The sequence below is a fragment of the Amblyomma mixtum genome, chromosome 2, assembly GCF_055824585.1.
Source record: "Amblyomma mixtum isolate Tamu chromosome 2, ASM5582458v1, whole genome shotgun sequence".
NCBI lineage: Eukaryota > Metazoa > Arthropoda > Arachnida > Ixodida > Ixodidae > Amblyomma > Amblyomma mixtum.
The window spans coordinates 321,112,333-321,124,566 of NC_143013.1; the positions used below are offsets into that span (position 1 = coordinate 321,112,333).

Below are 12,234 nucleotides of genomic sequence, written 5' to 3' on the forward strand. Positions count from 1 at the left end.
CGTAATGCGCATCTGCCGCCGCAACAAGAATGCGTTGAAAAACAACACTCACCTTCAGAGCCTTGTAGCTACTGCTTTGCCTTAGTAGTAAAGCAAGCCTGAAACCACTAATGACACTGCCCTGGGCCGCCAGTAGCGGCGAAACGACACACAATTTACGCGACAGGAGCATTTGGCGGCATACCGAAACCGCAGCTGCACCTACGGCTGCTGCACCGGCTGCGATTATTCGACCCGACTTTCATTTGATACAGAAACTGGTTTGACATTTCGGCTCACCCAAGAAAGCAAAGCGAGGATTAAAGTGTTGCAATATACAATAAATAAATTTGAATAATTTGCTTGTAAGTATTCGTATGGTGATTAAAGCCGATATTGCCGATATTTTTAGCAGCGCAAGTGCCGTGGACATCCTCTTCCCTTCGCGAAAAATGGCGACAAGGTCGGAGGACGTTCTCGGCGAAAAGTGGGATAAGTGCTTAGCCGACACGTTAATCAAAGTCGGTGAGTGTCTTTGTGCCGAATTAAAGCAGCGTTCCATAACTTTACCGTAACTATGCGCAAGTGTAACGCTCCCCAGATGTGTTAGCGCTAGAATTTGAGCATGTTTCGATTGCCGGTAGCCGGATGCCCTCTGCTTGCAAGCAAGAAACCCCCTCAAGAAATTTACTTGCTCGCTACTTTATTAGTCTCAAACCTACAGCGCTCATTTCCGCTTTATCTGCGTCTCCAGACTCTGCATTGCCCATGATCTAACCTTCATTTTCAGGTACTGGCTTTGGTGTCGGTGCCTTGTTTTCTCTGGTGCTGTTCAAAAGTAAGTGGAATTCACTGTAACAAGGTACCCATGTGGGCTAGTTGGTGTATGTATACATCAGACATAGCTTCACCAGCGAAAGTACGAGACACCAGGAAACGAAGAACACAGGACAACGCTGGATTGTCCAGCGTTGTGTTGTTCTTTTCCTGGTGTCTCGTACTTTCGCTAGTGAAGACATGTCTAAGTGGAATTAATGGTCATTGCGGAGCGATTTTTGGGTTACGACGCAAATGAAGAAATGTTCACGCCTCTTGTCCTAGGGCGCGCCTGGCCCGTCGTGTTCGGCATTGGTAGCGGATTCGGAATGGGCTACAACAATTGCCAGCACACTTTCAACGAACCCACCCTGCTGCGCGCCTACACGCTAAAGGCAAGTAGTGAACGTGTTCTTGCAGTCCACCATTCGAGTGCTGTGCAATACTTGGTGCAGGGTTAACATTGAATAATAAACTGCTACCTACGTTTGCTCTTCTTTTACTCGTGTGCGCTTCCGATTCATCGCCATTTATTGATACCCTATAGACTTAACCCTGTAGGTTAATAAATAGCTATCAGTAAGAAAGAAGGCAGGGGTTTGTGTACAACAAAGGCATCCACAAAGACGGAGTTCACATGACAGACTTAGAACTGTAAAAAAAAGAAACCAAAACTGCAAAGAGAGCATACTTCTCATTGCTAGCCGATGAAATATGTGAAAAGTAACAAAAAAAAAAAAGGCTATTGACGTTCCGGCTGAACCATGTAAAAGTGATATGTTTACAGATGATGCCAGAAAAGCTTGTTGCTTGGTCATATATTTTCACTCTGTTTTCGTAGCATGTCATTAAGCACTGCACCAACAGTTATCTGAAATGCATGACATCTTTTTAAATAAGGCTGAAATGAGGGCACTATTGCACAACCGTAATTCTTGTTCTGCCCATGGACCAGGTGGGATATCGAATCACACCCTAAGTGTATTCCTACGCTATTGCACCTATTTTGGTTAAATTAATTACCAAGTCATTATATTCTAAAAAATTCTCTAGTGACTAAAATGGCGAATGTAACCTCTATTTTTTAAAGCGGCTGTCGTGAGCTGGAAAGCAATTATAGACATACATCAGTGACATCTGTTTGTTGTAAAACACTGGAACATTCTGTTCTTATTGTTTTTCATCCCGACTCAGCATGTATTTTGTTCAGCTTACTGATTCATCTATGACGTTGCACATTGCTTTAACAAAAGTATGCATATACAACCTAGTTTATATTTATTTATCTGGTTTGTGGTATTTTTTAAACTCCGCGGGCTTTTGTTTTCGCCGAATAAAAGTGGCAGCGCTAAGTCTATCTCGTTGGAAGTGCCTGGGTTGGACAATATTAGTGGAGCTCCACAATTATCCTATTGACGCCTTATCGTTTCAAGCTATATTTAAAAAGTTAATTTATTTATCTCGACTAATTATTCAATAGGAAGAGCAAAAAAAATGGTACTGTAACTTTATATAAATCCTAACATCCTCGCGGTTTCAGTTTTGAAGAACGCTTAGTTTTTTAAAAAAAATCTTGGTCCAAGTTAGCTGGGACACCCTGTGTGTGTGTGTGTGTGTGTGTGTGTGTGTGTGCGCGCGTGTGCGTGCGTGTGTGTGTGTGTGTGTGTGTGTGTGTGTGTGTGTGTGTGTGTGTATTGATACGTGGCGGCTAGAAGCAGCAATAGAAACCGCAGAGGTAATCTGCTACGCAAGGGACCGACGGCTTGGAGTAGTCTCACAGCACACAAGCTCGCACCTCAGCGTCGTCTTCGTAACAAAACCACTTCGTCGTCCTCCCAGCATCCGTAGCATGATCCCCCTCGCGGCAAAAGCACCGTCCCGGTGCGCACTACACAGGCCAGCTAGACGGCGAGTTGTAAGGTTTGAGGCGGGACACATGGACGATGTCGGTGTGGGGTGCAGCGGCCGGGGATGGCGGATGTAGCGGGGTAATCTCGTAAGTCACCGCGGTCACCGGACGTACGACCCGATAAGGGCCTGTATATCGGGGAAGCAGTTTTTCACAAAGGCCCACACGGCGGGAAGGGACCCAGAGTAAAACAAGAGAGCCAGGAGAGTAGGTGACTTCACGACGGCGACAGTCATGACGTCGTTTCTGATTGACTTGGGAGGCTGACAGCCGCTGGTGGGCGACAAGACGGGCAGCGTCGGCGCGAGCGATGGCGTCTTGAGCGTAAGGACTCGTGAAGGCGGTGGCGGGCAGCACACTGTCGAAGGGCAGCAAAGGATCGCGGCCAAAGAGAAGATAAAAGGGGGAGAAACCGGCTGTATCGTGACGCGTAGAATTGTAGGCGAATGTAACAAATGGGAGGCTAATATCCCAGTCGCGGTGATGGTCGGAGACGTACATGGAAATCATGTTGGTGAGGGTACGGTTCAGACGTTCAGTGAGCCCGTTCGTCTGCGGATGGTAGGCCGTGGCGAATTGATGACGGACGGAGCAGAAGCGGAGCAGTTCGGCGACAACTTTGGAAAGAAAGCAGCGGCCGCGATCAGTGAGCAGGTGACGGGGAGCACCGTGGTGGAGTATGACGTCGTGCAGGAGAAAGTCAGCGACATCAGTTGCGCAGCTGGTTGGGATCGCTCGCGTAATAGCGTAGCGCGTGGAGTAGTCCGTCGCGACCGCGATCCATTTGTTTCCCATAGCAGACACCGGAAAAGGGCCGAGCAGGTCGAGGCCGACACGGGAAAACGGGTCTTCGGGGATGGGAATCGGCTGAAGGTGTCCGGGAGGGAGAACCGAGGGCGTCTTCCGTCGTTGGCACAGCTCGCAAGCGGCCACATAACGGCGGACAGAATGGTATAGACCGGGCCAAAAGAAGCGGCGGCGCACGCTGTCGTAGGTGCGGGAGACTCCAAGATGACCGGCCGTGGGAACGTCATGAAGCTGCTCAAGGACGCTGCGGCGCAGGTGTTGCGGGACCACGAGCAAGAGGTCAGCGCCGTCAGGCCGCATATTGCGCCGGTAGAGGACGTTCTCATGGAGCACAAACGGGGCGAGGGACGCATCACAGCGGTTGGCAGTGAGGCGGTCGATGAGGGAACGTAGCGAAGAATCCAAGCGCTGTTCTTGCGCAATGTTGCGGAAGGCCGAGATGGATAAGACGCAGGCGTCAGCCTCGCATTCGTTGGAGGAAGGCGCATCGACAGGGTAACGGGACAAGCAATCCGCGTCCTGGTGCAAGCGGCCGGACTTGTGGACGACACAAAATGTGTACTCTTGAAGGCGAAGAGCCCAGCGCCCCAGCCGGCCTGTAGGGTCTTTGAGCGAAGAAAGCCAGCATAAGGCGTGGTGATCCGTGATAACAGAGAAAGGGTGCCCAAACAAGTAAGGGCGGAATTTTGCAATAGCCCAAACCAGGGCGAGGCATTCCCGCTCGGTGATAGAATAGTTGCGCTCTGACACAGAAAGGAGACGGCTGGCGTACGCAATAACGCGAAGCTTGTTGCGTTGCCGCTGAGCAAGTAGGGCACCAATGCCATGGCCGCTCGCAGCGGTCCGAAGTTCCGTAGGGGCTGAAGGATCAAAGTGAGCCAACACAGGTGGAGCAGTGAGGGCATTGATAAGGGCTCTGAAGGCGTCAGCTTGGGGGGGTCCCCAAGAGAATGGGATGTCCTTCTTGAGGAGCGTGGTAAGAGGTCGGGCTATTTCCGCAAAGTTCTGGATGAACCGGCGGAAATAGGAACATAGGCCGAGAAAGCTGCGCACATCACCGGAGGAGCGCAGAGTAGGAAATGAACGCACGGCGCGGACCTTGTCGGGGTCGGGTTGGATCCCAGCAGAATCGACCAAGTGGCCAAGGACCTTGAGCTGTCGGCGGCCGAAGGTACATTTCTTCGAGTTCAGCTGAAGACCAGCGCGGCGGAAGACGGCAAGGATGGCTGAAAGGCGATGAAGATGGCTTTGGAATGTGGACGAAAAAACAATCACGTCATCTAAGTAGCAGAGGCATGTCGTCCACTTAAAACCGCGCAGGAGGGAGTCCATCATGCGCTCGAAGGTGGCAGGGGCATTGCACAGGCCAAAAGGCATGACTTTAAACTGGTACAGGCCGTCCGGGGTGACAAAGGCGGTTTTCTCTCAATCCCGTTCATCGACAGCGATCTGCCAGTACCCTGAGCGAAGATCGATGGAGGAAAAGTAACTGGCGCCGTGCAAGCAGTCGAGAGCGTCGTCAATTCGGGGCAAAGGGTAGACGTCTTTCTTTGTGACGGCATTCAGATGGCGGTAATCGACGCAGAATCGCCAAGTTTGATCTTTCTTTTTAACAAGCACGACAGGGGACGCCCAAGGACTACTCGAAGGCTCGATGATGTTGCGGGCCAGCATCTTGTCCACTTCTGCCTGAATAACACGGCGCTCTGCGAGGGAGACCCTATAGGGCCGTCTGTGAATAGGGCGGGCCTCGCCGGTGTCAATGTGGTGGGCGACAACAGAGGTTTGACCCAAGGGACGGTCCCCAAAGTCAAAAATATCACTGTAGGAGGACAAGAGGCTGTGAAGAGCTGTAGAATCAGCAGAGGGTAGATCGGCCGCTATCATCCGGGAAATAGAATCCTCACTGGAGGGCTGCGATGTAGGGACATTGGATGCGGCAGTCGTTGGTTCAGGAGCCAGGACAGAGACTGTGCAATCGGTCAATGGGGACAGATCAGCAAGTGAAATGCCGGTCGGAAGTACCTGAGGGGACAGGCTGAAGTTGAGGACAGGGAGGCAGGTGCAGTTGTTGGTGATGTGGACAATGGTGTGGGGAAAGAGGACGTTACGATTCAGAATCACAGCGGTGATAGGGCAGGCGACGTAGTCTCCATCAGGAACGGGAGGATAAGGCGACATAGGGATGTAGACAGCAGCTTGTGGCGGGAGACGAGCAAACTCGGTGGATTGAAGGCGAGGTGAGCTGGTGGAGTCGTCATTGCAGAGGGGCAGATCCAATCGGAGAAGGCCTGAGGAACAGTCAATAAGAGCTGAATGGGCGGTTAAAAAGGCAAGGCCAAGGATTATGTCCTGAGGGCACCTGGTCAGGACGGTGAACAAAACGGGTATATGACGTCCGGCAATGCTGACTCTCGCAGTGCACATTCCAATCACGGCAGCGGGGCTGCCATCGGCGACGCGAACCGTGGACATGGCGGCAGGCGTTAAAACTTTCTTCAGACGGTGGCGCAAAGAAAAGCTCAGGACAGACACTTGGGCGCCAGTATCAATGAGGGCAAGGACCGGGACACCATCCACGAGAACAATCAAGGGATTACGTTGGGCAGCGGGGGTCAAGAGAGGATTTTCAGGCCGGGTCAATGATGCAGCGTCACCTCCGGGGGCTGCATCGGCTAGTTTTCCGAGAAGTGGCGGGAGGTCGAAGGAGAAGGGCTGCGGCGTGTGGTAGGAGAATGGGAGCGGCGTAATGGGGATGGTGAGCGGCTGGACCCACGAGCGTGCGGAGCGGGCTCGTCACGGAGCGGATCGGGACGTGGGGTGAAGCGGCGCGGGCCGTAGTCGTTGCGGCGGTCGACGAAGGAGTAGGGACGAGGTGGCGGGGACCAACGGCTGCGGCAGTGACGGGAGATGTGTCCGACGCGAGAGCAGGTAAAACAGATCGGCCTGTCATCAGAGGTACGCCATTCGGCAGGATTGCGATATCGGTACCGAGGCGAGAAGCTGCGACTGTAAGTGGCAGCTGCGATCACTGGAGGGTCCGGGCTGGCATGAGCATTGTCCACGACGCGAGGAGAAGGGACGGCCATGTTCGCAACCTCCTGGCGAACGACGGCTTGGATGAGGGCCAAGGTGTTGTCCGGCAGTGGCAAGGAAGAAACGGCGGGCGTCATCGCCTCCAGTTCGCGGCGCACGATACGGGTTAAGTTAGCCGGGTCGGAAGGCTGCCGCAATGTTGGCAGATCTTCACAGGAGGAGCTAGCAGCAGTGTTCGGCAGCCGGTCAAAACGGTGAGAAATGCGCCGGTGTTTGGCTTGCTCGAAACGCCGGCACACTTCAAGAACAGAGGCGACCGTGGAACAGTCTTTGCATAGAAGCAGGTTAAAGGCATCGTCGGCAATGCCTTTCAGTATGTGGCCAACTCGATCTGCCTCGGACATGTCTTTATCCACTTTACGGCACAAGGCGAGGACGTCTTGTATGTACGCTATGTATGGCTCGGAGGAAGTTTGGGCGCGTGACGCGAGGGCCTTCTTGGCGGCGAGTTGGCGGCCGATGGGTTTTCCGAAGAGGTCGCGGAGCTTCTGTTTACAGATGTCCCATGAGGTCAAGTCCTCTTCGTGGGTTTCGAACCACACTCTCGCGGTGCCGGTCAGATAAAATATGACATTAGCGAGCATCAGCATTGGATCCCACCTGTTGTGCGTGCTGGCGCGTTCGTAAAGGGCCAGCCAGTCGTCCACATCAACGTCGTCGGTACCGCAGAACGTGCCCGGTTCGCGGTGGTGGGCGACGACGACCGCTGGCGGTGTTGACGGAGAGGGAGATGGCTCGGACTCGTCAGACATGGTGGCGAGACGGCGGCCACGGCGGAGAGCCAGCTTGAGGTCGGGGATCGAATTTAGCAACCTCCACCAAATGATACGTGGCGGCTAGAAGCAGCAATAGAAACCGCAGAGGTAATCTGCTACGCAAGGGACCGACGGCTTGGAGTAGTCTCACAGCACACAAGCTCGCACCTCAGCGTCGTCTTCGTAACAAAACCACTTCGTCGTCCTCCCAGCATCCGTAGCAATATGTATTCAACGTTTCCATTCTTCAAACGCCTGGCGAGGCCTCGGAACCTATATTGCGCACAAAGCTTGTGTTTGTAAGCAACCTTCTTATGATAATGCCCAGCAGGCACTGTTGGTGGTTGTAATAGATAGATAAATATTAATTAATGAATTTCTCAGTAGTACGCCAATTTCTCATCACAATGAGGTGATTGGTATGGTTTCTAGGTGCTGCTTGTATTCATGTGGTAGTGAGTAAAAAATGCTCAGGTGTAACTGCAAAGCCTTAAGACAGCACACAAGCAAATAGGCTGGAAGTTTTTACGGTGGTTAAACTATTAGTTTTCCCAGCAGTGCTGGGAGTCCTGTGTGCGGCATGGCATAATGTGTGCGGCTAGCGCAGGCTGTTAATCTCTCCTTTTATTTGGTCTCTGCAGGTTTTTGAGACTTCCTCGATATTCAGCTCAGGCACTGAAGAGAAGAGTAATTTATGCTGTTGTGCCTACAATTTATTACCAATAATATTGTGTACACATGGCAGCAAGTTTCACATGCCATGTCATATGTACTATCTGGTCTTTGTTAGTTGTAGCAGTGCTGGCTAATGCTTTCAGGTATCTCTGCAGACGCTCATTGATTCGCAGATAACACTGACCTTTAAGGCAACATTTTAAAAAATTCAATGGCGCTCGCTTCGGTGACACAAAAATGCATGAGTGGTCGCCGTTGCAAACTACGCTCCTTGACCACACATCAATTTTTTATTTATTTTTGCTCTCATTCTTTTAATGATGTGACGTCGGTCGTTCTCTACTATACATTCATGGATCCCTGGCGGTCCTCATACCACTCCTGGCACAGTGGGGCTTGTGTGACCCTGGCTACTCTTCCCGAGCAGTCATTAATTTAATTGCCACCAGTCATAATGGGCAGGGCTTCACTCTGTTTACTCACCCGCCACTGTCTCCACGAGGTTATGCTCAACAATCAAAAGGTGTTTTTTTGTGGTGGCTGTCAATCGGTTCCACATTAGTGTTTGACGGTGCTGTCTGTCATCCTGGCGTTTTTGAGAGAGGGTGCTCACAGTTGTTTTATTTTGCAGGCAAAACAGAAGGAAGCAGTGCCGGCAGCTGCCACCTCCTCAAAATGATCGCCTGCTGTTCAAGTAGCACATGGATTACGAAATTCTAGTACCTTGTTCAAATATTAATAAATGCTTTGGAAAGTGCCTTGCTGCAGAAGTCTTTTTTTCTCTTCTTGCGATAGTTGTAGTGCACCTTTAGTGAAACTGTCCACGACAGGTATAAATCTAGTTGTATTCATAGCACCAAGTTTTCTTTGTTATTCAGGCAAGTTTTCAGAGTTTCAGAACAGTCATCACACAAAGACTTTGTTTAATAAAGTTGGTGTTATACATCCAGTTATAGTATCTTCAAAGCTTTTGTTAAAATAAGTGTGATAGCCCATGAATGCTACCTCCGTTATCTATGGGGTTTGCCTGTGGTGCAGCATGCTACCAGAGGTAAAAAGACTGCATCGATGTTATCACAAGAGCATATGCTTTTTAGGGCCGCTGTGTTGACTGTGCGGCTCTTTGACATCCGATGCACAGAATCCCAAGAGGCAGGCGAGAGATACTTGCGTGCAGTGTATGCATATTCTGGGGCAGGAGGCGTGCACTGTCTGCAGGGATGCCACGTTATTTTCATTGCATTTCACAGACGTGACGAAAGAGGCGCATGCCATCGTTCCAGTTCCTGGGGAATGGGCTTTTTCAGTTCAGTGCACACCCCACTTAATTAGCTGTGGCCAAAACAGGCCATCCACTACACCCAGACATGGTTAAAGCCTGTCATTATTAAGTGAAGTTTCAGCCTGTGCTTCAACTGGAACAAACACTGCTGCTCATTTCCCTAAGCAGTGCAGCAGACACTACCCTTGCACCACTTCTGAATTGGCCAGCGCTGCGAGGCAGGGAGATGTAACCTTTGTTGTCGCCACTTTTTCAGAATGCCAAGGTCCGTTGAAGCCCATTTATAATCAGCGGTGGGACTTTCGGTGTTCTTCAGCTAATGTTATTTTCAATGAATGAAGTACTGACCTTTTCAGTGACTTAGCCTGACAATCCTGTGCGGTAAAGTGTCACTTAGAGTTTGACAGCATGAACAGTTCAGTTATCACTAATTAATGTGGAAATGTACAAGCATGTACATGCATAGAGATGCATGTACAAGTAATTGCTATAGTATCATTAAAAAAGTGATGGCAGAGAAAAACGCAAGTATACTTCTAAGAACTAGGTTTACATGTTACCGTTGGGTTGTTGAGCAAGAGGGCAGGGGGCCATGTGGTCTGCATGCTGATGGCAACAATAGAAAGCAGAAAATTGTACTTGCTCGTGATGCCGCGCATGGTTTCATGCGAGTGTCCTACAGGCACCTTATCAACACAACATACTGCTCTAAACAGTGCTTAACTAGCAGGCAGCAAGGGGGTGGTGCTTCCAGACTCGCAGAAGCTTGTAAGCTAGAGGAGCAATACCTCATCACACAACTGTGCAGTTTGTCTAGCAATACCACCATTGCATCAGGCCCCTTGCTTCCCTGCTTAGTTAATTTTCAACTTTGACTTAGTGTAATACGTGCCCAACAGTGCCTCGTTAAGCCGCCACGCAAAGCCGCCCATAAACAGAGTCGTCCATAACAAGTCGAGAAGAAAAATGAAAAACCACCATTTATTGAGAAAAAAAAATTATCGACATCTGCTTCTGCACATAGCCTTGTGCAGGAAAACCAAAATTCGAAGAACATTAGCAGTTTGGTGTGCATTATTGTTATTGCCGTGGTCTTCAAAAGCTGCAGTACAGTCTGAAGTGCCTTGCACGTGAGACAGCAGGCTTTGCGTTGACCGAACTCCCCATCACAGAGTCTTCACTGCTCCATAGATCAGCGTCTGTACTCTCGTCCAAAATGGCCGCATCACTGAGCTGCTCCTCACATCAGCTTCAGTGGCGCTTTCTGGGTCAGCAGCACGTGCTTCTTTGTAGTAAGGCATGCAGGAGAGCTAAAATGTGCATTGCCAATACCAGCTGAAGTGGATTTGCTCGCAGGCACAGCAACAAGAGAATGCAAGAAACATGGGGTTCATTAATGGTCAATTTTTTAACCAAACAGCCAGCTTTGTAGTTTTGTTATCACAGCAAATAGGGAAGAAAAGTTAACATGCCAACTGGGAATCAAACTTTCCTCAGCTGGGTTGTGATCTGGATGTACGAAAAGGACGAGACATGCCCTGTGGACAAGAGCATTGGATTAGTCAGGACCTTTGCGTATGCTGTTCCTGTACAGCAGCTCACTCTCTTTGACCTGCGTGCCAGTAAAGGCCAATGCAACACAGTTGCAAGTGCTCTTTGGGTATATGCTTTCCGATTATTTACGAAAATTTTGTGGCAAAACCAATAACCAGAACATGTGGAATGAGCAGAAAGCGATTAGAAAACTAGGAAGCGAAATGAGGACAGGGTTCAAGTGTGAAAAAATATAGCTTTCACACTTATTTGCACACTGGAAGCAAACAGGTGTTCCTTCATTCTGCTTGTTTCAGAAGTTTCTCATGACACTTCAACCACAGGCAGACCGATAAGTGCCGGATGAGCCATCTGTGCCGCGAAGATGAATTTCAACACCATTTTTTCGGGCAAGTTAAACATTTTGCTCACTAAACATGACAAATGCTTTAATTTATGAGGAGGCACGAACATTTCTTGTTTACGAGTCAGGCATGTCGCCTCCAGGAACCATCTGCAGAAGGAAAAAGACAGGAGCAGTCACGAGGTATTATCGCTCATGCGCGCGCAAGCAAAGCCCGGCAAACGCATTAACATGGCTTACCATCGTAATGTTGTTCCCGTTCAAGAGAATTTGGTCGAGTTTCGTAATTCTTCTGCCCTCGGGGGTGCTTTCGCTGAAAGAGAACAGGTAAGGTTTGTTCAGCTCGAGCAGGGCAGAGCAGCCGTCAGCGTCCAAAATTAGCTTACTATTCGGTGACGTCTTCCAGCACCATATCTGCAAGTCGCTGTTAAGGGCAACGTCGAATGACCAGCACGGAGGTTAACTCCATTGTAATAAGCGAGCAAAAACGCATGGACATAAAATGATTAAATGAAAGGATACTGACGAAGTCGTCGAACCCAAGCAGAGTTCCCACTATTTCCTTGTCACTTTTCATAATAATATGAATCTTAGACCCGATGCATTTGTCAATCAGCTCTGCAAGAAAAAGAATGCCGCAAGTTTAATCAGGGGCGCCCATTACGAGTTCGCGAAAGTTGCAACTTGAACTAAGTATTGGTGAAAGATAACAGCACCCAATGGCAGCAGGCTTGAGGGGTTTACGGCAGACAAAGACATCCTTCAGAAACGCGTGCAAGCTTCAAAAACGCATGCAAGCTACCGGCAGACGCAGTACGCTTGTTCGTCGTTAGCGGCAACGTGCTTGATGCGTGACCGACTCGACTTCAAATGCATTACAAATGATGATGATGATGACGTCGGAAAAATGTAAAAGGAGCGACGGTTATTTCTTTCTTGTTATAAAATCACCGTGTTTTGCAATAAAAATAGAAGCGATTGGAATATGAAAAATCGTTGGCTTCAGTTACACTACAGT

The 12,234-nt window shown here is 49.7% G+C and overlaps 4 protein-coding genes across 7 annotated transcripts in view; 1 reads left to right on the forward strand and 3 right to left on the reverse strand.

Annotated features, from left to right (window-relative positions):
* The window catches only part of LOC149365155 (dnaJ homolog subfamily C member 28), a 39,525-nt gene extending 39,281 nt beyond the window's left edge, over positions 1 to 244 (reverse strand). For both annotated transcript variants that reach the window (XM_089575248.1, XM_089575247.1), the window contains exon 1: positions 53 to 244. In XM_089575248.1, the coding sequence (XP_089431374.1) occupies positions 53 to 172 (120 nt within the window). In that variant the 5' untranslated portion in view covers positions 173 to 244. The remainder of the gene's footprint in view (positions 1 to 52) is intronic.
* Positions 245 to 372: 128 nt separating this feature from the next.
* LOC149365156 (MICOS complex subunit Mic10-like) lies at positions 373 to 8,795 on the forward strand. The gene is made up of 4 exons (XM_089575253.1): positions 373 to 504; positions 770 to 817; positions 1,081 to 1,190; positions 8,669 to 8,795. Exons 1-4 carry the CDS (start codon positions 432 to 434, stop codon positions 8,714 to 8,716), a joined length of 279 nt encoding a protein of 92 aa, XP_089431379.1. The 5' UTR covers positions 373 to 431; the 3' UTR covers positions 8,717 to 8,795.
* A 1,478-nt stretch (positions 8,796 to 10,273) lies between these two features.
* Positions 10,274 to 12,092, reverse strand: LOC149365157 (U6 snRNA-associated Sm-like protein LSm5). The gene is made up of 5 exons (XM_089575265.1): positions 11,933 to 12,092; positions 11,739 to 11,834; positions 11,603 to 11,630; positions 11,457 to 11,529; positions 10,274 to 11,366 (listed from the first exon to the last, which is right to left on the reverse strand). The coding sequence occupies exons 1-5, from the start codon at positions 11,973 to 11,975 to the stop codon at positions 11,334 to 11,336; spliced, it is 273 nt and encodes a 90-aa protein (XP_089431391.1). The 5' UTR covers positions 11,976 to 12,092; the 3' UTR covers positions 10,274 to 11,333.
* LOC149365158 (uncharacterized) overlaps positions 11,740 to 12,234 on the reverse strand; it is a 47,536-nt gene continuing 47,041 nt past the window's right edge. For all 3 annotated transcript variants that reach the window (XM_089575256.1, XM_089575254.1, XM_089575255.1), the window contains exon 18: positions 11,740 to 11,834. The gene's annotated coding sequence lies outside the window, so the exon portion shown is untranslated. The remainder of the gene's footprint in view (positions 11,835 to 12,234) is intronic.